Genomic DNA, 26758 nt, shown 5'->3' on the forward strand with positions numbered 1-26758 from the left:
CTCTCCCTCTTTCTCAGTACTTATGCTCCAGTGAAGCAGTTTCTGCGTGTGGACAAAGACAAGGTAATATATTCTCATCCCATCTCATAATCTCTAGGATCACACTTTTCACATCTGTACTGTATGAATTAAAGAGATATTTTGAAATTGGGTAGATGATGACTCTTGTCATCATCTACTCACGCTCATGTTGTTCCAAACACCTATGATTTCCTTTTCTCTGTGGAACACAAAAGATGTTAGAATCAGGATCAGAATGAGCTTTATTGCCAAGTATGCTTAAACACACAATGAATTTGTCATGGGGACAGAAGCTTCCAGTGCAAAGAAAATGCAACCATATATACATACATGCAAACATATACATTTAAACATATACATATAGTGACAAAAAAAAAAAAAAAAAGATATAACAGATAAATAAAAAGAGAAATAAACAATAGGGCAATAATGTTGTTTGAATATTTTATATACTGATATGGCAGGCAGAATGTTAGCCTCAGTCACCATTCACATTTATTATATGGAAAAATTTATATGCAATGAAAGTGAATGGTGACTGAGTGTTTCATTCTGCATAGCATCTTTATGTTCCACAAAATAAAGTCATGGCTTTGGAACAACGTGTTGGTGAGTAAATGATGACTGATGTTGCATTTTTGCGTAAACAATCCCTTTTAGGCACTCTTTTATGGTGGCCCAGAGGTGCACAACACAACCAAATCAGTATAGCAAACAAAAGTTGAAAACACAACGTTTATACGCTACAACACAATGAAACTAAGCCACAACACAGCAGAATGAACTGACAATAATAATTGTTTTAAACACTGTATTTGAAGTCGTCTAAGAACAATCTTGTATTCAATCTGTTCTGAGCGACTACAAATCTCCTCATGTCAAGATTGGTTACTGGATCCTCAAATAATGTCCTGTAGGTGCAGATCTTCAATCCGGCTTTCTTTAAATACATCCATGACCGGTGGACACGTCATCATGGGCGCTACCCATCCACTGGCATGCTAGTCTTGTTCTTTGCTCTACATGTGTGTGATGAGGTAAGACCCAAGGATAGCAAAATAGACTTGTATATTTACAGTCCTTGTATCCAAAAATATTATTTAATAAGTTCATTGATCCATAAGTGGTTTGGTGCTTTTTTATATCAAGATTTTAGGTTACAATCTACATAAAGTATACAGGACATGCATAATGGAAAGTGTATATATTAGGTCTTGCAATTGGTTACCATTTCTTTTTTCACCATTTCAGTTCATAAATTCCATGTATTCTCTCAATTAATATGAGGTCATAAAAATTGTTCATAATTGATTTTAGATGTGTCACCGCAGGACATCAACTTTCCAAAAAGTATTTCATGTCAACTACCTTTTCATTTGTTATGAAATTCAAAGTAAATATATTCCATACTTGACATTCGTAGAAAATATCTTCCAGAGCTTGTTCGCTTGAATACATTACCAAGCACTGGGAGTAGCTGTGAATGATTCTGGGTCTGTCTCTACAGGTGAATGTGTTTGGTTTTGGGGCGGACAGCCGGGGAAACTGGCATCACTATTGGGAGCAGAACAGGTATTCTGGAGAGTTCCGTAAAACCGGTGTCCATGATGCAGACTATGAAGCCCAGATCATCGACAAGCTGGCGAAGGCTGGCAAGATCTCAGTCTTTCCTGGTAAATTAATATAGGTACCAGTTGCGAAGAGATGGACCAGATGATGGACCTAAACAAACAAAACCACCTATTATCCACTTAACACACTCAGTGTGCCTGTTCAAGGTGATCAAGAAGTGATTTATCATGATGTTATTACCATTCTGGGCTGTCACGATTGTACAGTATTCTGGGCAGATCCTCCATGATGTGGTGGTTTTGAAAGGAGATACTATTAATTTGCGCTGTTCCTTGCAGGCCTACCTCAACCAGGAAAAGGAACTCGACTAGCAAGGGACACCCATATCTCCTCACCACTAAAGAGCATGTTAGGTTGGAATTAACCAGCAATCACCATAGTGTATCATAGTACTCTTGTAGTCCTCTGTGATTCATTTATTAAAAGCTTGGACACAGTGGTTATAACGCTCCTCTCCACAGCAGTTAATTCCTCACGTCACCAGGCGCATGTGGCTGAGTGGAAGTTTACATGTTCCTACTGTTAAACTGAGCTTTTTGTCTTATTGAATATTTTACGCTTCAGTTGTTAGTGTTTATGGGACGATCATGCTAACAGTTTGCGATGACCCTGCATCACTGTGTGCTCGCAGCAATCTTGTCTTTTTGGTTGGATAATTTTTGCTAATTACTGTTGAGCTTCCGATTGGTTTAGTAGAGGAGGATGGGCTGATGCTCAACACCAGGATGTTAACCGAACTGAACCACTAATGCAGTCCATTATGAACACACGAGCAATATACAGTTGTGCTCAAAAGTTTGCATACCCTGGCAGAAATTGTGAAATTTTGGCATTGATTTTGAAAATATGACTGATCATGCAAAAAAACTGTCTTTCAAGGATAGTGATCATATGAAGCCATTTATTATCACATAGTTGTTTGGCTCCTTTTTAAATCATAATGATAACAGAAATCACCCAAATGGTCCTGATCAAAAGTTTACATACCCTTGAATGTTTGGCCTTGTTACAGACACACAAGGTGACACAAACAGGTTTAAATGGCAATTAAAGGTTAATTTCCCACACCTGTGGCTTTTTAAATTGCAATTAGTGTCTGTGTATAAATAGTCAATGAGTTTGTTAGCTCTCACATGGATGCACAGACCAGGCTAGATACTGAGCCATGGGGAGCAGAAAATAACTGTCAAAAGACCTGTGTAACAAGGTAATGGAACTTTATAAAGATGGAAAAGGATATAAAAAGATACCTAAAGCCTTGAAAATGCCAGTCAGTACTGTTCAATCACTTATTAAGAAGTGGAAAATTCGGGGATCTCTTGATACCAAGCCAAGGTCAGGTAGACCAAGAAAGATTTCAGCCACAACTGCCAGAAGAATTGTTTGGGATACAAAGAAAAACCCACAGATAACCTCAGGAGGCTGCACGTTGTCATTGATGCTAAAGGGGGCAATACACAGTATTAAGAACTCAGAGTATGCAGACTTTTGAACAGGGGTCATTTCATTTTTTTTTCTTTGTTGCCATGTTTTGTTTTATGATTGTGCCATTCTGTTATAACCTACAGTTGAATATGAATCCCATAACAAATAAAAGAAATGTGTTTTGCCTGCTCACTCATGTTTTCTTTAAAAATGGTACATATATTACCAATTCTCCAAGGGTATGCAAACTTTTGAGCACAACTGTATATTAAATATACTGTATGTGGAAAAATGTAGAAATATTCAGAACAATAATCAAGCTGCGGTGATTGTTTTAGAGATGCACTGTGAACAGTGGTAGAGCTACAATATCAAGCTACTCTTGTAAAACTAAATGTTACTGTGTTAAAATGCTGCCACAAAGGGTTTAGTGATGGAAAATATAAATTTTATATGGCAAAAGAATTGGATGTAGCTGAATCCAATAGATTTAATCTGTGAAGCCCAGTGCATTACGATCAGGGCAACTTATGAGTCTCGTCCTGCTACGTCATGTATCGACGTGTGAAATTCATGGATGTACTTGTTTTCTTGAAAGCCTATAGTATTTGAACTCTTGACACTCCTTTGCTGCTCTTTAGCCATTTACATCAAGGTAACCTTTTGACATTTCTGCACAAGGCTTTGATTTCTCTTGTATCATATGCTACATTTGTAGAAGTTGAAGACTTGTACAGATTTGTAGAAGTTGAAGAGAACTGTGAGAACACCAAGATCTAGGCCCAGTTTTTACATTCAGGTGCCATAATTCTTTTTCCAATGTAGATGTATCAGCTTTTTCTGTGTGTAAATGCACATACATGCTTGCGTGCCTTGTCCTTGCTTCTGGACACATCCTTTCTCCAGAGCATAGCTAACCTTAGAACATGCATAAACACATGCTATTGTTTCTTTTCCCCTTTAGTCTTCTTACCAAGCTTTTATTGACGCAGATTCGTGCACACACAAATCTGGGCTCTAAACTAGGGCACAGATAGTCCGCCCACCAGCTGTCCTCCTGCCCACACATGCTCTGAGAACATAATTCAGAGTTTCTCCTGGGTGCCACCATCTCATCCTCATGTCTGTTCTACTTAGTACTAAGCTGAGTGTCGTGCCTTTGGGATCAGGGAGGGAAAAGCTCTCTTACCTGAAGACCTTCTCTGCTTTTGATTTTAGAGCTACCTACTTGCATTTGCTGTTGCTGAAAGTCTCCTGAAATCCGTAGAAAATCCAGACCTGTGGCTACACAATGGAGTCGATAATGTTACGATTTTTATACGTGTAGTTACTGGATACTGGATGAATCCGAACTGTGCGGTTAAGCCTGCAGTGACTTTATTATATTTAAGCCTATTCTGGAGGATTACTATTGGGTTTTTCACAGTTTAATTCTAATGTTATGGATACATAGGATGGCTGCCCTCTTCTTGGTAGATTATTGAGTTGTGCAGTTTGTCACCAAAGAGTTTTATCCCATTACAAATCTTACTTGTATTGTTAGACATTTAGATGGTGTTTGCTAAATTTGGATCAATGACAATTAGTTGGATCTTAAAGTTCTTTTAGACTGTCTTGTACTAGAATGTTCTCAATGTACCTTTCTTTTAAAGTATTCAGTTGTATTAGTTGGCTTGAAGAGCTTTTGTTTCTTGGTACTGTGCCACAAGAAGACCATACTGCAGAATGATATTCATGGAAGACCTCAAACATTTTCTGAAAAACAACTTCATGTCCACCTTCTTTGTTCTCTCCATTTAAAAAGATTTGAGGTCAAATGACATGACGGGATCTCTTCCATATGGGCACATATAAACTTCATTACTTTATCCTTCTCACCAATCTTCGCAGCAACAAGTCTTTGTGTATCAATATTGTCATATTGAAAGAGCGTAGGATGTTTTGTATACCTTTCATTGAATCGTTTGTTTGAGGAAGCTTTGTAGGGCTGTAAATTACTGGATGGCATGACCGTTACCAAGACAGTAAAAACGTAAATGTTGGTTTTCTATTGCTTTTTGCGATCACATAAATCCCCTTCAGAATACAGATATGCAATAGATTGAGTGATGCTTTTTAAGGTAAAAAAGAAAAAAAGAGAGATTAAACTCAAAATTAGGTAGAAGTATTTAGATATCCCTTTTGAACAGAACTGCACTAACTACTTAATTAATCTTGAAAACTGCACCATCGAACAAATCTTCACTGTGTATGCTCTCATTAACTTCTCTTTAATGTTGTAGTGACTATTGGGTCAGTGTTCTTTCTTTTCACTATCTCTGTGCAGTTATGGACTGTTTTTAATCTCTGTGCTACTGTAAGAAATAAACAGTTTAAAATGTTTTTGTGCTTTTCTGTGATTCATTGATTGTATCCAAGTTAAAAATTGAAGTACAAGTTGTTACTATGACTCAATTTAACTTGCTGTTAGTGTTAACTGGATGATGCTAGTTTAAATGTAAGATGTTCACACAGTTGAGCACCTGTAAGAGTGTGCACTAGTGGTACTAAGTTAAAACAGAAATTAATTGGTTGAAAGTTGAGGGAACCCAGATGACTTTTCTAGCTGATTCGTAGAATTTATTTAAGATTGCACTCAAATTTTAGCATATAAAAATATTTTAGAATGGAGCAGAAAAACTAGAAAAAGTTTGCTATTGAAATTTCCAAGATTTTACATTTGAACCATGACTTTTAAAGGCCTGGAAATCACTTTTCAATCAGTTTTCCATCTCTAGGGTGTGGCATTCAACAATTAATGAACTTGGATTTGATTAATTATTAATAAAGCTGTGTTTGATGAAAAACACCAGGTAGTGTGCAACTGATGTAATAGTTTGACAAGCTCTTTCAGAACTAATTTTATTCCTGAATGCAACTCATCCCAGCACAGTAGCTTTATGTCAGTCGTGTTATGTAGACAAATACACCATTCCAATGCATAAAGAACACATCATCCATGCATTTGAATTCATTGCAATTTATTATTACTACTGACAAGTGATACATTTCATGTGACAGGTGATTGATGGCTGATTTACTCAAAACAGAAACTTGAACTAGTCAAAAGTTAAATATTTATTTACCTTGAACCATTACAACAGCTCTCCCATTAAAGAGACATATACATAATGCCAAAAATGTTATTGCAAAAGTTTTTTTATAAAAAGACACAATCTAGTAGTATGTTAATGACAATGATTTTCTTCTTATTATATATTCTAACAGACAGCAATGGTCATGAGAGAGCTTACAGCTAGCAGGACATTTAACTTTGTTGATCTAAATGTAATATTCCAATCAAAGAGCATGCATAGCTTATGTGTGCGTTGCATCAGAGAGACTGGACAGTTTAATAGATCAGTTATATGCTCATGTGTTGCAAAGTTGCAGTCCACAACGAACAGAGAGTGGGCGTCAAGAATTTCCCTTCCTATCCATAATTGACAAATGAGACATTTCTATACAATTTTTCACATTTTCCAGCCTGGAATGTCCAGTGTGAAAATTCAACAGGCTGAACAGGTAAAAGAAATCTCTCCGGTCTAGATTAAACACCTCTCTCTTTCCTTAATTTTCAACCAGTTTAAGTCTGGCGAACTCATTGGCCAGATGCAGAGCCTCCTGTATGCAGTGTGTGTTTCTACCCGTGGCCTGGGCGGACATGTCTTTGCCACCTCCTTTTCCGTCCAGCAGAGGGCACACTTCCTGAACCCATTCGTTGGCCTTCAGGCCCCGGTTTGCAACATCCTGGAAACACACACATAGCAAGTGATGATAACTACTGCTGTGGAGATTTTAAAGTGATTACTGCTTATGAAAATATGTGTTTAACACCATGAAAGCCTCACTAATATTTAACCAGCGCTAAATTTTAAAGAAGGGCAGGTTAAATATTTTAATAGAACTATCAGTTCTCTTTTAAAATAAGGTTCTCTTCTAACCTGTGGCACTTGACACAAGCAGATAATTTTGCCAGCATCATTGTCAACAGCAAAGAGCATAGCAGCAGTCTGGGGAGAATTTGTCTTCAGCAACTTCAGAGACTCATTTAAAGCCTGTTGAAAGCATGGAGGAGACCTTGCAGCATGACAACAACATGAAACAGTATTCGTAACCAGTTTTTCTTAATGTGATGTACGTTTGAGTGAAACAGGACATTAAATGACAACAATTTGATTTTATCCACCAGCAATTGATTGCACCATGAATTTTGATTTCCCGTTGACTGAGATTTTCATTTAAAACTATTGCGGCACTGCATTCAGTTCTAAATTTAAGGACAGGTGGGAATGTTACCTTTGCAGATGCACCACTCTCCATCTCCATGACAATCAGAGGTTGGTTAGGGTTGCTGTCGATGATCTCCTTTGTCTTCTCCAGAACCTAAAATAAAGGCCATGATATTGCTTACAGTCAGTCATTTGCTTTCCAAAAATTGGTGTAAATGACATCTGTCAAAGAGCCCTTCCATAATATCTAGGTCTCTTACCCTCTTCTGTACATCAGCCTTGCTGGCACGGTCCAGGTCATCCATGATCTTCTTTAGACCCTTCAGGGATTCCCTCATCTCATCCTTTTGCCACTGAGAGATCACAGCAGTGCCCAGGGACTGAGAACACACACACACTCAGTACACTTTAAATGGTGGAAATCAGCAGTTTAGACACTCTTCATTCCAGACAGGCAGGAGCTTATTTCTTAGATAACATAAGGGCTCACCTCTGTCATATCAGCTATCTCCTTCTGAATGTCTTTATTGGGGGCAGTCTGAGCTTTTACTTTCTCTGCCATGGCATCTAGGCCCAGCTTAAGGGCATCAGCTTTCCTCTGAGCCTGAGAATATGCATTCCTCTGTCAATGACTTGAGAAATCACATACTAAGTATCAATCCAAATTGAGAATGAGCATATTAATGTTAGCCCCACCCCCACAAACCTTCTGAGCCTCAGCTCCAGTGACTGCCACAATCCTCCTGATTCCTTTAGCGATGGCCTCCTCTGATACAATCACAAATGGTGCCGCATGACTCGAGTTCTGCAGGTGCCTATGGGTATAAAAAAAAAAAAAAAAAGGACAACCTGAGAACTCGGAGCAGTCAGACTTAGGTTACACAGAGGAGTCCACACAGTTTATCCTTGAGAGTTTTATGTCTTTCTCACAACTAGGGCTATAAAGCTAATCAACATCATGAAATTCCCAATGATATTTAATGTGCTTTTTATTTGGTCGTTAATGACTGTGCCTTTCCTAAAGATCAGTTCCATGCCCGCTCCTTATTAATGACTCGAGCTAAGCGATAAGACAGATTTTAATAGCGTCTCTGATTTAAACATTAGTAGCAAAAATGGCTAAGGGCTTGGGTTCGATAGGGTTGAGGTCAGGGCTCTGTGCGGGCCAGTCAAGTTCTTCCACACCAAACTCATCCAACAATGCCTATATGGACCTTGTTTTGTGCACTGGGGCACAGACATGCTGGAACAGAAAAGGGCTTCCCCAAACTGTTTCCAAAAAGTTGGAAGCATAGAATTTTCCAAAATGTTAATGCCTCAGCTTACCAAGACATTTTGGAAAATTCTATGCTTCCAACTTTGTGGAAACAGTTTGGGGAAGCCCTTTGTTTGCGAACGTAGACATTCACGGTTTTCTATCATGGGTTCCAATGGCACATGCTCAGTTACAGACTCGAGTCTAAATTAGTTGACGCCCTTCAAAACATAAGGGTGGGACATACAAGGTTTTGATGACCACTTTTCAAGGCCAGTGGAGATACTTGTTAAATAGATCGCCTGATAGATCTTTTCATTGGTCATTTCGATGCACAATTCAAACAGTGGTCATTCAGCGTATTCCGTCTATGGTAAAAAGTCAAAATTGCCAAAAGTGGAGAAACGTATTTTAAATCGGACAGCGACAATATACAGTGCATTCATAAAGTATTCAGACCCTTCATTTTTTCACATTTTGTTATGTTGCAGCCTTATGCTAAAATGCTTTAAATTATTTATTTTTTCACATCAATCTACAATCCATACCCCATAATAACAAAGTAAAAACCAGATTTTTGGTAAATTTGCACATTTATTAAAAAGAAAAAACTTAAATATTACATTGACATAAGTATTCAGACCCTTAACTCAGTACTTAGTTGAAGCACCTTTGGCAGCGATTACAGCCTCAATTCTTTTTTTTTTTATGATACGACAAGCTTTGCACACCTAGATTTGGGGATTTTCTGCCATTCTTCTCTGCAGATCCACTCAAGCTCTGACAGGTTGGATGGGGACCATCGGTGGACAGCCATTTTCTGGTCTCTCCAGAGATGTTCGATTGGGTTCAAGTCTGGGCCCTGGCTGGGCCGCTCAAGGACATTCACAGAGTTGTCAAACTTGTGTTGTGTGCTTAGGGTCATTGTCCTGTTGGAAGGTGATCCTTCGGCCCAGTCTGAGGTCCTGAGTGCCCTGAACCAGGTTTTCATTAAGAATATCTCTGTATTTTGCTGCATTCAGCTTTACTTCAACCCTGACCAGTCCCTCAGTCCCTGAAAAACACCCCCACAGCATGATGCTATCACCACCATTCTTCACCGTTGGGATGGCATTGCGCAGGTGATGAGCGGTGCCTGGTTTCCTCCAGACATGATTCTTGGAATTGAGGCCAAACAGTTCAATGTTCATTTCAACAGACCAGAGAATCTTTTTTTCTCACAGTCTGAGTCCTTTAGGTGCTTTTTCATGTGTCTTGCACTGAGAAGAGGCTTCCGTCAGGTCACTCTGCCATAAAGCCCAGATCGGTGTAGTGTTGCAGTGATGGTTGTCCTACTGCAAGTTTCTCCCATCTCCACACATGATCGCTGGAGCTCAACCAGAGTGACTATCAGGTTTTTGGTCACCTCTCGTACAAAGGCCCTCCTCCCCAGATTGCTCAGTTTGGCCAGGCAGCCAGCTCTAGGAAGAGTCCTGGTTGTTCTAAACTTCCTCCATTTAAGAACTATGGTGGCCACTGTGCTCTTGGGAACCTTCAATTCAGCCAAACAATTTTTATCTGTGCCTTGACACAGTCCCGTCTCTGAGCTCTGTAGGCTGTTCCTTTGACCTCATGGCTTGGTTTTTTGCTCTGATATACATATTCAGCTGTGAGGCCTTTTATAGACAGGTGTGTGCCTTTCCAAATCATGTCCAATCAATTGAATGTGCCACAGGTGGACTCCTATCAAAGTGTAGAAACATCTCAAAGATGATCCAGAGAAATGGGATACACCTGAGCTAAATTTCAAGTGTCATAGCAAAGGGTCTGAATACTTATGTCAATGTGATTTCAGTGATTTTTTTCTTTTTAATAAATTTGCAAAGTTAACCAAAATCTGTTTTTTACTTTGTCATTATGGGGTATGGAGTGTAGATTGATGTGAATTTTTTTAAAGCATTTTAGCATAAGGCTGCAACATAACAAAATGTGAAAAAAATGAAGGGATCTCAATACTTTATGAATGCACTGTGTGTGTGTGTGTGTGTGTGTGTATATATATATATATATATATATATATACACACACACATACAATATATATATATACACACCAGCCCTACTTACAACCCATTTCAAAGACAGAGTTATACGCCAGTGGGGTAACCCCACTTATGATACATTTGAAGTGCATGTCAAAGTCTGCTGTTCATACGTTCCACCGCAGAACTCGATGGAAGTGAGGGAGCCTGCAAGGCTGTTTGGGTCAGCCAGAAGCTCCTCCACAGGGACACCAATAGAGACCACTCTAACAGGATCAGGGTATGTCTCATCAAACACTGCCCGTAGACCCTGGATGGCTTTAGCTGCTGCAAGCGGAGAATCCAGAGCATAGACTGGCTGGAGGAAGAGATACACAGATGAAACTCAGTAAAAAATTTTGAAAAGATAAAAAAAAATACAGAATACTCTTACTCTCAAGGACAAGTAAACTTTGATGCTGCCATTAATGTAAAAGATTACAAAAGGTTGAATAGAGCACAAATGCAAAGTTACGTTTCTATAATATCTGCACAGTGAATACATGTGGAGAATGTTTTGACTGCCTTGAAAGTAATATGAATGCAGAGCTTTAGATTGAAAAGTGACTGCCTTGGTAGACCATGAGAGTCTGCTGAATGGTCTGACCTTGGCATCACGAATCATCGCGCTGGCGATCTCCTCTGTGCGCCGCACTTCATCTGTGCTCATGGCTCCTTTAGCTGTGAAGTCAAACCGCAGACGGTCAGGAGCAACCAGAGAGCCCCGCTGGTCTGCCTCTCCCAGCACTGAACGCAAGGCGAAGTTCAGGATGTGTGTGGCGGTATGGTTACTCATGATGGGCCTACGACGAGTCTGTGTGTGAGAGAGTGAGAGAGAGAAAAATTATGTTGTATCTTTACCTATAAACATCCGTTCTAATAATATGTCCTAACCACACATGACATGATAAAGCACCAAGCAGTAAATCACATCTCCGCCATGTTGATCTATTTTTTTGACAAGACAATTTGCTGGTCACTTGATTTCTATTTTTTTTAAGAAATCTCATTGGTCCAAATTCCCACTCCACATAGCTGTTAAAGGGACAGTTTACCCAAAATGAAAATTCTGTAATAATTTATCCACCCTCATGTTTATCCAAACTGGTATAATTATTCCTTCCTTGGAACACAAAAGGAGAGAAGCAGAATGTTAGACAGACTGCTTGCCTCAGTTACCATTCACTTTCACTGGATGGGAAAAAAAGATGCAATGAATGTGAATGGTGAATAGTGAAAAATGCTGCCATTCTGCCTAGCATCTCCTTTTGTTTTCCAGTAGAAAAATAAAGTAATACGGGTTTGGAACAACCTAAAGTTGAGTACATGATGACCGAATTTTGATTTTGCAGGAAAACTATCCCTTTAAACGCTAAATATCCTCTTCTCAGCTGCGATTCTGTATCTTTGCAGCAGCATTTCGCTTGTGAGAACAGAAAAATTATTTGATATGTTATGCCAGGTTAGGACATTGTAAGATGATTTTTCCAACACAGCAAAGAAACCGAAAAAAGATCAAGAAAAAAAAATAAATACAATGACAAAAAGTGTCTCGCACCTCATCAACATGCAATGTTACGCGGTCTCCAACCTTCATTGTACCGTACACTGTACCAATATGCAGCACATATCCTCCCCGCACCTGAGTATTCTTCACAGTAAACTCCATCCTCTTAAAGAGCACAACCAAACATGACAAGCAAAATTAAACACACCTTTAGACAGTTCAACTCCTTTGCAAAACTGCTTTCAAACAGTTTCTTACATCCTCAGTGGAGTCATTCTCTCTGAGCATGTAGCCTTCGTCAAAGCTCTGTCCACCCTGCTCAGCATAGAAGGAGGTCTGATCAAGCAGCACTCCGCATTCTTGACCTGTGGTCACCTCATCGACAAATGCACGCTCCCTCCTCAGAGCCAACACTGTGCCCACCTCCTGTTCAAACTCTGAGTGAAAAGCTCATAGCAGTCATAAAGGCACAAAACTTACAGAACATACAAATACCGAATTGTGATGACCAACAAGAAAAGCATCAGTATGACTTTTACCATAACTGCCATTATCATTTGAAGTGTAGTGGTACTTGGGGCCATCATCAGTGGCAGGGACACCCTTGTTCCTCAGCTCCTCGATGGCATAAATGTCCAGCATGATGTGGTCCACGTCCCCGGAGCCTTTGCCCTGAGACTTCAACTATGTGCATAGACACTTTAATTACATCCATTTATATTAACACAGCTTTGATCTGTTTATATTAACACAACTTTTAAATCCAATCTTTAAAGGAATATTTCACCCAAAAAATTTAAATTCTCTCATCATTTACTCACCCTCATGCCATCCTAGATGTGTATGACTTTCTTTCTTCTGCTGAACACAAACAAAGATTTTTAGAAGAATATCTCAGCTCTGTAGATCCATAAGATGCAAGCAAATGGTGGCTAAAACTTTGAAGCACCAAAAAGCACATAAAGGCAGCATAAAAGTAATCAATATGACTCCAGAGGTTTAATCAATGTCTTCTGAAGCAATCCAATCGGTTTTGGGTTAGAGCAGACCAAAATATAACTCCTTTTTCACTATAAATCTTGGATTAAACTATTGGGGTCGTATCAATTATTTTTATGCTGCCTTTATTTCCTTTTTGGAGCTTCAAAGGTCTGATCACCATTCACTTGCATTGTGAGGACCTACAGAGATGAGATATTCTTCTAAAAATCTTTGTTTGTGTTCAGCAGAAGAAAAGAAGTCATAAACATTTGGGATGACATGAGGGTGAGTAAATGGGAGAATTTTCATTTTTGGATGAAATTTTCTTTAAGACTGACTGTTATTTTTCAAGTGATGAAATCGAAATTTTTGTCCAGGCAGTCTAGTCAATATCCAGTATATCTATGGTTGCCATTGTAGTGACTTAAGGTTTAGCATGTTACAAAGAGACTTAAACAAAAAAGTGCAAGCACTCTTCAGTCCAGGCATGCACATATAAAGCAGCCGCATGTCGATCAGACAGTGCACAGACACCGAACTGAGTCAGTACTCGGCACTACCACTACTGTGGAATCTTTTTAACTTTTCAGCATTGATTTGGTGGTGAATTACCAGTACTTTTGACATCACTAGTTCAGACTAGGGCTGGCCGATTTTTTGACACTATTTGTATTTATTTCAAATTTAGGAATCAAGGTTATGCATAAAAATATTAGCAAACGTTATCGTTAGATATGTTGTCAATCCACCAAAGGCTGAATAAGAAAGAGAAAAATGTTCATAGCACTTGATCAGCTGCACGTGTGCACTCCAAATGAACGTAACAGGTAAACAACATGGAGATTGTTATAAAAAGACACTGTTATATTTCCAATATGACTGCACAATGTGCTGGTAGCTCAACTTCATCCTTCATGCATGTATATACCAGCTTAAGACCATAACTAGCCTCAGCATTCTGCACATGTTGATGAATGATTTATTTTCTTTCCTTTAAATATCCATAATGAGTATCAAGTTACATGACAGTTACGGGTGCTTCATATTAAATCATATGAATAGGCTATAAATGGGAAAATCAAACATCCACAGCTCCTTTTACCATGATAATTTAGATAGATTGCTAAATTAATGCTTTGTTCTGTGTCCTGTTTCAAGTGCTCTGCATCTAGAGTCAAATTTGCGAGTTGAATTGTAATGATAAATCATTTCATATAGCTGCGCTGCTCAGCGTGTACCGCTGGAGGGCATTGTGTGAACTGGACTATATATAGGGGTTTATGATTATACATACAAATAGTTTGATATACAATAAGTATTTTCTAGATAACTAGAAAGAACATTCTAATAAAGAACATGTTATTTGAATCAGTTTGGAATTACATTTTAGTTGCGTACATTTAAAAGTTGAAAAATCGAATTGTGAATTGTTCTTAAGTTTAAAAATACATAAATCAAGATTTTTTTTTTTTTTTTTGCCATATTGCCCAGCCCTAGTTCGCCTACAAACAGGCTTGGAGTCAGATTTGGCCAAAAAGTTGGATTTTTACTGTCTGTCCAAAAGCCTCTTCTGGTTAATGCAAACTATAAATTAATTCATTCATTCCAACCTGAGCAGCTTTCTTCTCCTCCTCAAAGGCCTGCATGTCCACTCCCATTCCTCTCTCCTCAGCGATCAGGGCAGTGAGGTCCAGAGGAAAACCATAGGTGTCATAAAGTAACCAGGCCGTGTCACCTACACAGCAATTGTGATATTTATATAAAATTACAACCATAAGATATGATCATCTATGAAGAAGCAGTTAGGCTCTTTGTGGTAGTATGTGCTTTACCTGGAATGGTCTTGCTGTCTCCCAAACTCTGGATCTTGCGGTCCAAAATACGGCGTCCCCTGCTAAGGGTTTTGAGGAACTGTTCCTCTTCCTCATTGATGATGTCCTTCACCATATCAGGGTCTTTCTTCAATTCAGGGAAAGCATCACCCTGTGGAGAGTTCAACCATTAAAAGACCATTAAAGAATTGAAGCGTGAACACAACACTACATGATGCTCTATATGGTGAAAAGTTTATCTAATGAAAGTGTATTTCAGTGGTGCACTGGGGACCAAAGAGAAGGCTCTTAATGTGCGTAGAGTAGGGAGGGAAAAAATTAACATGTCTGAGAGGTAGGGGCCTTACCAGGGATTCAACCACCACATCCACTAGGGAGGCAAAGAAGCCCCTCTGTGCACCCAGCTTCTCATGAGAGTATCGCACAGCACGACGCAGAATCCTCCGCAGTACATAGCTGCACACATGAAAACAGGGTCACGTACCCAAACAAATATGTTTATAAAAAGATAGAAACAACCAATGTGGATAACAAAGTAAACAATAACACAATCTCACCCCCTTCCTGTGTTGTCAGGTCTGCCACCATCAGACAAGGCAATAGTAATGGTGCGGGCGTGATCAGCCAGGACACGGTATGCCATGTCGTTACCATCTGTGTCTTCGGCACCAACCTTTCCTGTGTATGGCCTGGCACCTGTACCCTAAGGAACAGGGATATTCTTTAAGTCTACATACCAATAAGTGTCTCAGTGCTTTTCTAAAATTCTTCCCATACCTTTTGAATGGCCTCGAAATAAGGGATGAAAAGGTCAGTGTCATAGTTGGACATCTTGTTCTGCAGTACAGAGACCAGACGCTCCAGTCCCAAGCCTGTGTCAATGCTCTTCTTAGGCAAAAGCTTTAGCACAGTCTCTGACTCCCTGTGAACAGAGGTCAAGCCATGCATATGTTTGTGCATGCCAAGAATTATGTGTAGTAATAGGGGTTGTTTCATTCTCATCACATTCCGATTACATATGACAAAAAGTACCTCTACAAAAGTGTCTTTTAGTGTGTTTGCATTTAACCAGTTACCAGTATAGTGAAAAAATGGGCTGTGGTGTACCTGTTAAACTGGATGAACACCAGGTTCCAGATTTCAAGCACATTGGGGTCATCCATGTTGACCAGGTGGGCGGCATCTCTGCCTCCAATACGATCATAGTGGATCTCACTGCAGGGTCCACATGGACCTGTGTCCCCCATCTCCCAGAAATTATCCTTCATACTGCCTGGCAGGATACGACTCTCCTCCATCCTGAGACAAAGAGCACAGACAAGCAAGAAACATTTACAAATGTCTTCAAATTTCATGTTAATTACCGATTAGGTTAAAGGGACATTTCACCCAAAAGTATGAGCCTCAGTCGCTATTCACTTTCATAGCATCTATGCTCCATACAATTAATGTGAATAATGAAGGGCATAGGTTTGATTTGAAAGTTGGTAGGGACTTATTGCATGAAGAATAATGTTCAGATTCTTGGTATTAAGAAAATGTGAGAACGTCAGTCTGGTAATAAAGGCAAAATAACATTATTTCCTCATATAACAAGTCTCATTTCCTATTTCTCTGCCCCACCATATTAAAGGCATAGTTCACCCAAAAAATGAAAATTCTCTCATCATTTACTCACCCTCATGCCATCCCAGATGTGTATGACATTCTTCTGCAGAACAAATTAAGATTTTCAGAAGAATACTTCAGCTCTGTAGGTCCTCACAATGCAAGTGAATGGGTGACAACATTTTGACACTCATACAGCTTTCCGTTCTTTAATGATTCAGTATAAACTTCTAACAAAAGTGGAGCCAGTTCTGTAGCATAGGATCTAAAGAATTCTGCGTCAAAACCATCTGTCCCCGGAGCCTTGCTAGTAGGTAGGGACTTAATTACCTCGTCAAGCTCCTCCAAGGTTATCTCAGAATCAAGAGAGTTTTTTTGCTCAATCGTCAGTTTAGGGAGTTCTAATGGTTCCACAAAGTTTCTAATATCTTCATCAGTAGATGAAGACGTGGAACTATAAAGATCAAGACAGAATTCTTCAAAGGCATTATTAATATCAATGGCTGAGGTAAAAATTTCACCACCAGCAGATTTCACTGAGGGAATGGTAGAAGAAGACTCTCTCTGCTTTATATATCTTGCCAAAAGCTTCCCTGCTTTGTTACCTGACTCAAAGTATGACTGTCTTGCCCTGAATAACCAAATCTCCACTTTCCGTGACAAAATAGTATTATATCTATATTTCAATTGGGTCAATTCTCTGAGGCCATCAGCTGACATACAGTGCTTCAGCTCTGCCTCGGCACTTTTAATATTCTCTTCCAATTCCACGAGTTCTCGTGCTTTGGATTTTTTGATGAATGAAGCGTGCTGTATGATCCGACCCCTAAGAACCGCCTTAAGTGCCTCCCAAGCCACGCCCACAGAGGATACTGAGGACCAGTTGGTCTCCATATAAACACTGATTTCAGTCTTTAACATTTGTTGGAAATCACCTTTCTGCAAAAGGTACACATTAAGGCGCCAACTATATGATTTCTTTTTCTCTGTATATGGCAACACCTCTAAACTCACCAGGGCGTGATCTGAGACTAAGATATTTCCAATTGATCAATCAACAACAGATGGAATTAGGGATTTGGATATCAAAAAATCTATTCTAGAATAAATCTTATGGACTGATGAAAAAAATGTATAGTCCCTACCAGATGGGTTCAAAAGTCTCCAAATATCCGTAAGACCAAGATTTGTACACATCCTGTGAAGTGTCAGTGTTGCTCTAGGGGGTTTACACACATTTGCTTCACTGTGATCAAGGACGGAGTCCATCAAAAGATTAAAGTCTCCTCGCAATATTATATCATGAGGGGTGCCAGCGGTTTGCAGCATCCCTTCAAGATCTATAAAAAAAGCCCTGATCATCAGCGTTAGGTGCGTAAATATTAGCCAAAATCAACCCTGAATTTCAGCTAAAACAATAATGACTCTCCCTAATTTATCTTTAGTCTGTTTGAGACATTTGAATTGCAGATGTTTATTAATCAATATAATGACTCCCTTGCTCATACTTGAGCCAGCACTAAAAAAAAAAAAAACATGTCCACCCCATATCTTCCCAAAATTTTCAGCTTCCTGCGGGAAGAGAAGTGTTTCTTGAAGAAACACTATATCATATTTCTCACGTTTAAGAAAAGTAATAACCTTCCTTCTTTTTATGGGGTGCCCCAACCCATTTACATTTCATGTGGAGAGAGATAATACACTCATATTAACATTTGACATTTTGATATAGTAGAAAAAATAAACTGTCAAAAACAAAATTATACAGACCACATTCCCCATTAATGAAACAATCAAACCCCAAACAAAACAAACAGAAAAAAGAAAAACGTGCGCATTAACCCCGCGCATGACAGCGCCAACCGGCGACAATCCCTCTAAACTCAAAAGGTCCATGAACGCCCACGAGCCCCCACGACAACTTTGCCATCGGATTGCTCAATTTTGCCTCACAAATTTGTGAGGCAAATTTACATAACAGAAAATACTTTGTAAAATAAACCCCAGCCAATAGGAAGAATGAACACAAAGAACGTGTAGATTCATTCACAGAACTGTCTCAAAGGTATGATCTTCCACAAAACAAATTCCAGCTGATATAAAGCCGTTCAGATTCCTCGGACAGACAAACAAATGTTTAGTGAGCCGGCTGTTATGACTTCAGCAGATGATGTAATCATTCCAATGTCCCATAAAAATACTCAAAACAAACTCCAGCCAGCAGGAGGAATAAGCACGAAGAACGAACAGATTAATCCACAGCTGTTCCAAAGGAGTGTTTTTCAATAGAACAAGCTCCAGCCGCTAGGCAGAACCAATACAAAAAGAAACAAAACCGGCATCCCGGTTCCCCGGATGGTCGAGTCAATTCACTCGGAGGCCGCATAAAAGTATATACCATGACTTACACAATCCGTCAACTTTATAAAAGATATCCTTTGTGTGAGCATGTAGATATTTTGCGGTCATCCGTAGTGTCCACTCTCAAACTGGCCGGGAACTTCAATGCAAAAGTAATCTTTTGTCGTTGCAAAAGTTTCTTTAAGGAAAAGTGTTATTCGCAAAACCAACTCCAGCTGTTCGGTGGAGCCAACGCAAAAAGAAAAAAGAAACCAAAATGACACCCAGCTTCCTCAAAAGCCAGAGCAAGTACAGCAAGTTGACCCACTCACATGAGAAACACCCAATGGTTTACTCACCCACTGATTCTATAAAAGACATTGCCCGATTGGGGCATGTAAACTCTCTGCAACCATCCCTCGTTTCCACTCTCAGTTTGACCAGAAACATCAAAGCAAAAGTGATCTTCCACTGATGTAAGAGTTTCTTACATTCCTTGAACTGATCACGTTTCTCTCGTCGAACTCGCAAAGTCCGGGAACAAGAAAATATTATGGTTCTTCCAAGAAAGCTTCCCTTTGCTCCTCGCCTGGCGCAACACAAGATCTTTATCGGATGATCTCAGAAATCTGGCCAGAATCGATCGGGGCCTTTCTCCCTCAGCAAGTCTGTGAGCTTGCTCAATTTCCAGCTTGTGGCCTGTTATTTCGAGCAGACTCGGGAAAAGCTCGTCTATGAATTTCACCCTCCTCATGCTCAGGAATTCCAACAATTCGAACGTTATTCCTGTGGCTTCTATTCTCAAGATCTTCAAGCTTTTCAAGGAGATGTTCCAAATCAACTTTGGTCGTGGGCGGATTAGCGGTTAATTCCCTCTCCGAAGATTCCAGACAATCGATTCGTCTCTCAACATCAGTCACTCTTGTAACTAACTCAAAGAATTTTATTTCCATCGCCGTAATCGATCGACATATTACAGCGAGATCCTCTGTCAACATCACCGACATGTTGGACAACTGATGCTGGATCACCTCTCCAGCCGCGCCATCCAAATAGAGTCCCCGGTCCATAGGCCTGTCGGGGCTTTCATCATTTTCATTTAATGTCTTCAGAGCCATGTTTTGCCTCAAAGAGCAAATGTGTAACTGGGTGTATCAAATTTCACCAGATTATAACATGAAAATAATTAAATATTTAGCAAAGTGCGCAGAGCTCCTCGCTCACACGTCTGCTTCTTGCATGGCGTCACGTGACCTCCGACTCCAGTGTTTTAATCCATGTCTTCAGAAGCGATATGATAGGTGTGGGTGAGAAACAGATAAATATTTAAGTCCTTTTTTGCTAGAAATTCTTCTCCCTGCCCAGTAGGGGGCGATATGCATGAAGAATGTAGATCACCAAAAAACAGAAGAATGTTAAAAGTTAAAGTGGAGATTGAGCAGTAAAAAATAAATAAATAAATAAAATTGACCTAAATATTGATCTGTTTCTCACCCACACCTATCATATCACTTCTGAAGACATGGATTTAACCACTGGAGTCTTATGGATTACTTTTATGCTGACTTATGTGATTTTTGGAGCTTCAGAATTTTGGCACCCATTCACTTGCATTGTATGGACCAAAAGAGCTGATAAATTCTTCTAAAAATCTTCATTTGAGTTCAGCTGATGAAAGAAAGTCATACACATCTGGGATGGCATGAGGGGGAGTAAATGATGAGAGAATTTTCATTTTTGGTTGAACTTTTCCTTAAAATATTAGCTTCTTTTATAATTATTTTTGTTTCTGAAGAATAAACAGGTTAAGAGCTGACTACTAGTTCTGGTGTGACAATAATTATCTTGAAATTAATGTTGCTTACACCAAGGTGTGAGGAGGAGAAGGGTGTGGCCTGGCCGTGAGGGTGCACGGCCAGCACCGCCCTCCTCCTCCTCACACAAGGATATTAGTGATGGGAAGATAGGATCATTTTACTGACTTGAATCTTTGAGTCTCGTTCAACAAAATGAACGAATCTTTATTCAAGTCATGTAGTTCATTTCGTTCATTTGAGCAGAATTAAATTAAAATGTTACATTTTCAATAACCAAATCCCCCCCAACACGTCTACTTACGCAAACTTTGATTATAGTCTCAACAAGGAAAAAATTATAATGCAGCCAAGGACAAATTATGAGAAACAGAAATGTTCATCTCTGGAATCTTCTTGTCGGAGTCGTTCGTTCTTTTGTCACTGCACTGCATATACGGCTGTCAAGTGACAAAAGAACGAATGACTCGGACCAGAAGACTCGAGAGGTGAACTAATCATTTCTGTTTCCTGTACAGCGCCTATGCGGTTTTCACGTAACAAACGAACGGAGGTTGCGCAATGCACATGCGCGGCCAACACAAAATGAACGAATCACTCTCTGAGACTACTCGTTCTTCTAAGTCACATAAATATTTGTTGAAAATGAACAAACAGTTCATGAACGACCCATCACTAAACGATATGGTGATTGATTTTAGAAAATTCCTGTCTGTTCCTAAGCCAACAACCATAAAAGAAAATGAAGTTGAACTGGTAGACAACTATAAATATTTGGGTACCATCATGGATAATCGGTTATGTTTTGATAAAAATACGTAAGTTATCAGTAAGAAGGTCCAACAGCGGTTGTTTTTTCTTAGGAAAATTTGTTCTTTTAACGTTTGTAAAAAAAAAATGATGTCTATGTTTTATCAGTGCTGTCAAATCAGTCTTATCATTACCTATGTATGGTGGTATGGTATGGACAACTGAGCCTTTGTAATCGACTTAGATTTGAAAAAACAGGTTAAAATAGCTAGTAAAATTACTGGGGTGAGTCAAGCACGGATGTCAGCCTTGTTTGATAAGCAGGTTAAGCCCCGTTCACACCACCAGCGGCGTAGCACAACAGAGCAACACGATCCCATTAATTTTTCACGAGCTGTCGTGACCGTTGGCAACAGAGATTGCCGTGGGGAGCGACAAGACAATTTGAGAAAATGTCAACTTTATACAAATGACAAGCAACATTCGCAAGGGACTACCAATGAGAGTGAATACAGGAGCACACTTCATCCATCTCCAGGCAGTGAATGTGATACTGGAGTCGAGTGCAGGCATGATAGAGAAGTGAAGTTTCTATGAGCCATTTCACAGTTCTATATATCATTTGTCTGTAACCACATACATGGATATGGGCTAATAAAATGATGCATAGAAAACCGTGTCGGCATTCTGAGTGAGTTTGATTCATATGTTGATATAACGTTTGTCTTGTTTAATGATATGATGCATTAAGCACTGCTGCAGGTTATGTAAAATGCTCTCCCCTGCAGAATGTGAATTTTTAGAGGCAAAAGAACTGATTACTTGTAAAATTAGAATTATATCTTAGTTTTATCGGCAGTATCATCTGTAATCAGCACTTTGAACGCAACTATGGCCAGTTTTGCAGTCAACCAATAACATTAGTGGCGGCAGCAGTAGGAACGCCCACCAACGACACAGATCGCAATGTCTAGCGACATTAAGCGAGAATGCTGCCCACGGTGTGAACGGGGCTTTAGTGGGAAAGCTAATGCCATCATCACTCAACCTGGCCATCCCCTATCAGGACAGTTTGCACTGATGCCCTCTGGGTACCGTTTTAGGTTGTTAAAGACAAGGACTAAGAGATTAGTAAATTATTTTGACTCAACATCTATTCAGATGCTGAATTTAGAGAGAAAGGATAAAAGATAACTTTCGGGGAGGGATATATGACTGTGGCTTATGTGCATTGATTGTGATTTTTTTATGCATTTCTGTATGTACCGGATATGTTTTGCTAAATCTCTACGTGCAAACAAAATTTCCCTCAGAATACAAATCAATTTGAACTTGGACTACTAGGGTTGCCCAATATGGAGGTAAAACGTCATATGTGATAAACTTGTTGGATTATGGGACTGAGAATTTTATTGAGCAGTACACAGAAAATATGCTTGTTTAAATCTATTCATTTCAAGGATTGGACCTAAGATATAAATGGAAATCTGCCCATGAAATCTCCAGAAAGTTATTTGAAAAAAAAAAAAAAAAAAAACTTTATGCAGTAATCACTAACGACTGTGATTGATGCATCCTGAACGGCGCTGAGAAAAGTAATTAGTGCCAAGTGACAATGCCGTTTATGAGCTGCTTCAGAATTGGTCAGACAATAATTTACACATGAACAATGTGTAAGGAAGTCGACTCACTGAAGGAGGTGGGAGCTGGTCAAATGTCCAACATAAGACACTTTATTGTCAGCACTTTTCAATATAACAAAGCCATTCAATATCACGGCTTTTCAGCAGCGCGAACATACTAACAGGGTGCTTTTCAGCTCTACATGAACACACAGCTTCACTGGTCTTTCTCTCTCCCAGAGTCTCTCCCCGACTGCCGCTCTCGTCACGGCTTTATCTCTCGCTCGTTAAGGCTGCAATCACCCACAGCTGGGCGAGATAATCCGCTGCAGGTGCCCAAACTGGCCTCGCTCCACACAGTCGCCGCTCGGCTTGCCCCGCTCTCCACATACCCCCATCACCCGACTCAGGCCGGGGACCTCTCTGGCCTGAGCCTTACTCCCCACCATTTCTGGAGAGGAGCCGCTGCCCTTTCGGCCGACCCAGCGCCGGGTGTTTTTCCCCTCCTCCGTGAACCCGGAACAGTTGCTGCTTGGCTTGCCCCGCTCTCCACAAAAGTAGTTATTAAAATAAAAATAAAGTATACACTGAAAGTACTGTCTAAAATTTCCTAAACGTTGGTTTACAGATTTTGTACTCACCCCAAGTCCAGCCAGATCTGCTTACACTCCAGGTCAGGCTCCAGGCCTGCATCATCGTGACCACCAAAGTAGGTGACATAAAGGCGTTCGATAGGAATGCTAAACTCCTTTGTCAGCAGCTCCAGTGCCATTTTGCAGGCCAGGTGCTAGAGACAGAGTGAGGAAAGGAGAAAGAAATTAAGGGACACTGGGGGGAAACAAGGCCATATTTAGCAGTTTCAATGATAATTTTAGCATCACATAAATATAAAAGCATAAAAAATATCACACACCACAAAAACACAAAGCATCAGTCCTATAAAAAAAAACAAGCAATGATTTAATAATTCATAATGCCCAAATACTCTACTCGCTCCATCTCTTACTTTAAAATAGTCTCCAAAGGACCAAGAGCCCAACATCTCGAAGAAAGTGTGATGGTACACATCTTTGCCCACATCATCCAGGTCATTGTGTTTTCCGCCGGCACGAATGCACTTTTGTGTGTTTGCAGCCCGGCGAAGTCTGGCCATAGGGTGAGACGGGTCGACTGTGTTCAAGAAGATGGGCTTGAACTATAGAGAAGATGGAGGTTTAATCAAGTGTCCTATCATTTAAGCACTTATATTACACCTTATTCGTAACTAGGCTCAGATCTCTTTACCTGGTTCATGCCGGCGTTGGCAAATAGCAGAGTGGGGTCATCCAGAGGGATGGTGGCCGACGAGTGGACGTACTGGTGCTCATGACGGCAGAAGAAGTCGATGAACTTCTCACGGATCTGTGCAGCAGTCAGTGAAGTGTCCATGCTGGTTCTGTTTTTCTCAGGAGACTAGTGAAACACGCGCACATACACAGAGACAGGAAACCAGCTTTGCCTAAACACAGGGTGGAGAAAAAATGCAGGTCCTTTGTAATGTGGTTAACAATTAAAAATCTGTTATGGGCAAGGGCACCTGCTGCCTGTATGAACAACACCAGGTGCCAACACACCTCATGATCACTAAGACTGCACTGGGTCATGCAAGCGATGAACCCTGTTAGTGAGGAAGCAAAGCTCGCAAACCCACCAATGATGCAAACTTTCTGAGTGAACCAGAACTCTTCAGCATGATATGCAGAAAAATCATGCTAGGAATGACACATGACTGTCATCCTTCTTTATGGGGATAAAAGTGAATCATTAATGTGAATGTGCCCAAAAATCACAACCAAAAAACACTAAAATTATGGACATTACCAAACAACCCTTAATATCTAGAAAATACAAATATCAATTAAACATTCCATCCCAAAAAGTTATTATTTGGCTCATACACTGATGCTGAATAATGCAGGAAACCTTTCAGTAGATGGAGCTAGTCCTCCACAGTGTGCTCAACAACAATCAGCCGAAATCCCTGCAGTAACTAAAGCGCCACTCCCATAACAACAGTCCCAAAACATCAAGATGTTTTCCAAATAACCACAACTCCTAGCAGCTCAATCCATGTATGCCAGAACCCACATCCGTAGTGGAACAGTGGTTTAAATTGCAAACACATCAGCACAACGTCTTTCAGTACCTTCCGGTGTACCAAGACAAATATTTTTATTTGAAAAATAGCTGGACTTGATTTTAAATATGTAATAATCTGCATTTTGCAATATGATGCAAGTAACTGCAATAATAATGCAATTTAATGTCAAATGGATGTTCTCTATGAAACACTCTTGTGAAGAATCATCAGAATCAGACCTTCAACAGCAAGGACCATGATGCTTTCACACCAACATACTGTAACTGAGCTGGTCAAACCAACAGCACAGACCAAGACCTGCACATGGTGAGGTTCACCTGACAACAGAAGAAAGCTTTGGCACAGAAAAGATTGAGATGAGCCATAGATAATGACGCTCTATGCTCCTAGAAGAGGTAAAGAAGATTTAAAGAAGTTCTTCAGTACAATTTTAAAAACCTGCAAGACTTCATTCCCTGAAGAATGACAGAAGCAACGTCATGTCAGTTTTCATGCATACTAAGCAATAATAGAAATGAAAAAATTAAAGGTATATTAAAGATACAAAGATAAATGCATAAAATATAATTTGGTGTGAAAGGATGCTTTTGCTTTCAGCTGCATTGGTTAGTGCGCTGTCATAGTCCAGATCCCTTTAGACCACATTGAGAGTGATACATGCTAGTGCTTTCTTATGTATACCAATGATCAGAATAGTGTATTATTTGCGTAAAGCAGGCTTTATGTATAGGTGCAGTGGATAATAACGTCTTTCAGATTTATTTTACAATTGTCTGCTTCCCTAAGCACGAAACATGGCTCGAGACAAGGCTAAGCTGACAATTGAGTCATTCACTCAAGCTAGCATAATTCCATTCTCACGGTCTCATGGTGCAGGCTCAGAGACATATAATATTACATGATCAAGTACTACTTGACGAAACAAATACAAAAGAAGTAAAACTTACAAATTATATTCTTTCAACTGTTTCAGCAACCAGTCACACTGCTTCCCACGCCGGTTGAAACCAAAAGGAGAGTGCGAGTCCCTCCTCTAACATACATGATTGGTTGAGGGATGGCGACGCTTCAGTTTACATAGATTCTATTGGTCTAATGGCGTGCTGTCGATCAATACAAAGACGGGACTGGATATGTCAGTGGGGCAGTAAGCGGAATTGGATGATGCAATGATAAAGAAACAGTAGAGTTATATTTACGTTCTTTGTTTTAACATGTAAGTGGATACAACCGAAATTTAGAATTTAATTTAATTTTCTTTTTGTCTTATTTTAGAAGCATTTCTCTTCTAGAATCTACAAAGGAGACATTTACTGTATCAATATTGCACCAGTTCTGAATGTAAAATAACAATACAATCTATTTAAAAACTAGTTTATTTGCGACAGATATTAAACGGATTAATAGCATGTGTTACTGCATGTTTTTTTAATTTTTTTATTATTATTATTATAATAATAAATTTATAAGCATCCAAACATTTAATCATGGCACAATATTA

At 39.6% G+C, this 26758-nt stretch overlaps 2 protein-coding genes across 5 annotated transcripts in view; one reads left to right on the top strand and one right to left on the bottom strand.

Annotated features, from left to right (window-relative positions):
- Positions 1-5460, top strand: part of LOC127417411 (CMP-N-acetylneuraminate-beta-galactosamide-alpha-2,3-sialyltransferase 2-like) — a 50964-nt gene extending 45504 nt beyond the window's left edge. For 3 of the 4 annotated variants that reach the window (XM_051657447.1, XM_051657449.1, XM_051657448.1), the window contains 3 exons: positions 18-63; positions 939-1058; positions 1529-5460. In XM_051657447.1, the coding sequence (XP_051513407.1) occupies positions 18-63; positions 939-1058; positions 1529-1708 (346 nt within the window). In that variant the 3' untranslated portion in view covers positions 1709-5460. The remainder of the gene's footprint in view (positions 1-17; positions 64-938; positions 1059-1528) is intronic. The other variant, XM_051657450.1, reaches the window with a different exon arrangement.
- Positions 5461-6086: 626 nt separating this feature from the next.
- Positions 6087-26289, bottom strand: LOC127417406 (alanine--tRNA ligase, cytoplasmic-like). Its single transcript, XM_051657441.1, has 21 exons — positions 26205-26289; positions 24402-24615; positions 24124-24312; positions 23759-23904; positions 16091-16282; positions 15761-15905; positions 15541-15686; positions 15331-15439; positions 14984-15134; positions 14762-14886; positions 12710-12854; positions 12429-12607; positions 12222-12335; positions 11271-11477; positions 10798-10982; positions 8056-8164; positions 7840-7953; positions 7610-7729; positions 7417-7503; positions 7062-7175; positions 6087-6867 (listed from the first exon to the last, which is right to left on the bottom strand). Exons 2-21 carry the CDS (start codon positions 24543-24545, stop codon positions 6688-6690), a joined length of 2901 nt encoding a protein of 966 aa, XP_051513401.1. The 5' UTR covers positions 24546-24615; positions 26205-26289; the 3' UTR covers positions 6087-6687.
- Between the last annotated feature and the right edge of the window lie 469 nt (positions 26290-26758).

Source organism: Myxocyprinus asiaticus, chromosome 26 (assembly GCF_019703515.2).
Source record: "Myxocyprinus asiaticus isolate MX2 ecotype Aquarium Trade chromosome 26, UBuf_Myxa_2, whole genome shotgun sequence".
NCBI classification, from domain to species: domain Eukaryota; kingdom Metazoa; phylum Chordata; class Actinopteri; order Cypriniformes; family Catostomidae; genus Myxocyprinus; species Myxocyprinus asiaticus.

Coding starts and splice junctions, on each gene's coding strand:
- LOC127417406 (XM_051657441.1), bottom strand. CDS start 24,545: ATGGACACTTCACTGACTGCTGCACAGATCCGTGAGAAGTTCATCGAC. Junction 8,165..10,797: donor ATCGAGTTCTGCGGTGGAAC/GTATGAACAGCA, acceptor TTATACCCATAG/GCACCTGCAGAACTCGAGTC. Junction 7,176..7,416: donor AGAGTGGTGCATCTGCAAAG/GTAACATTCCCA, acceptor TGCTTTCAACAG/GCTTTAAATGAGTCTCTGAA.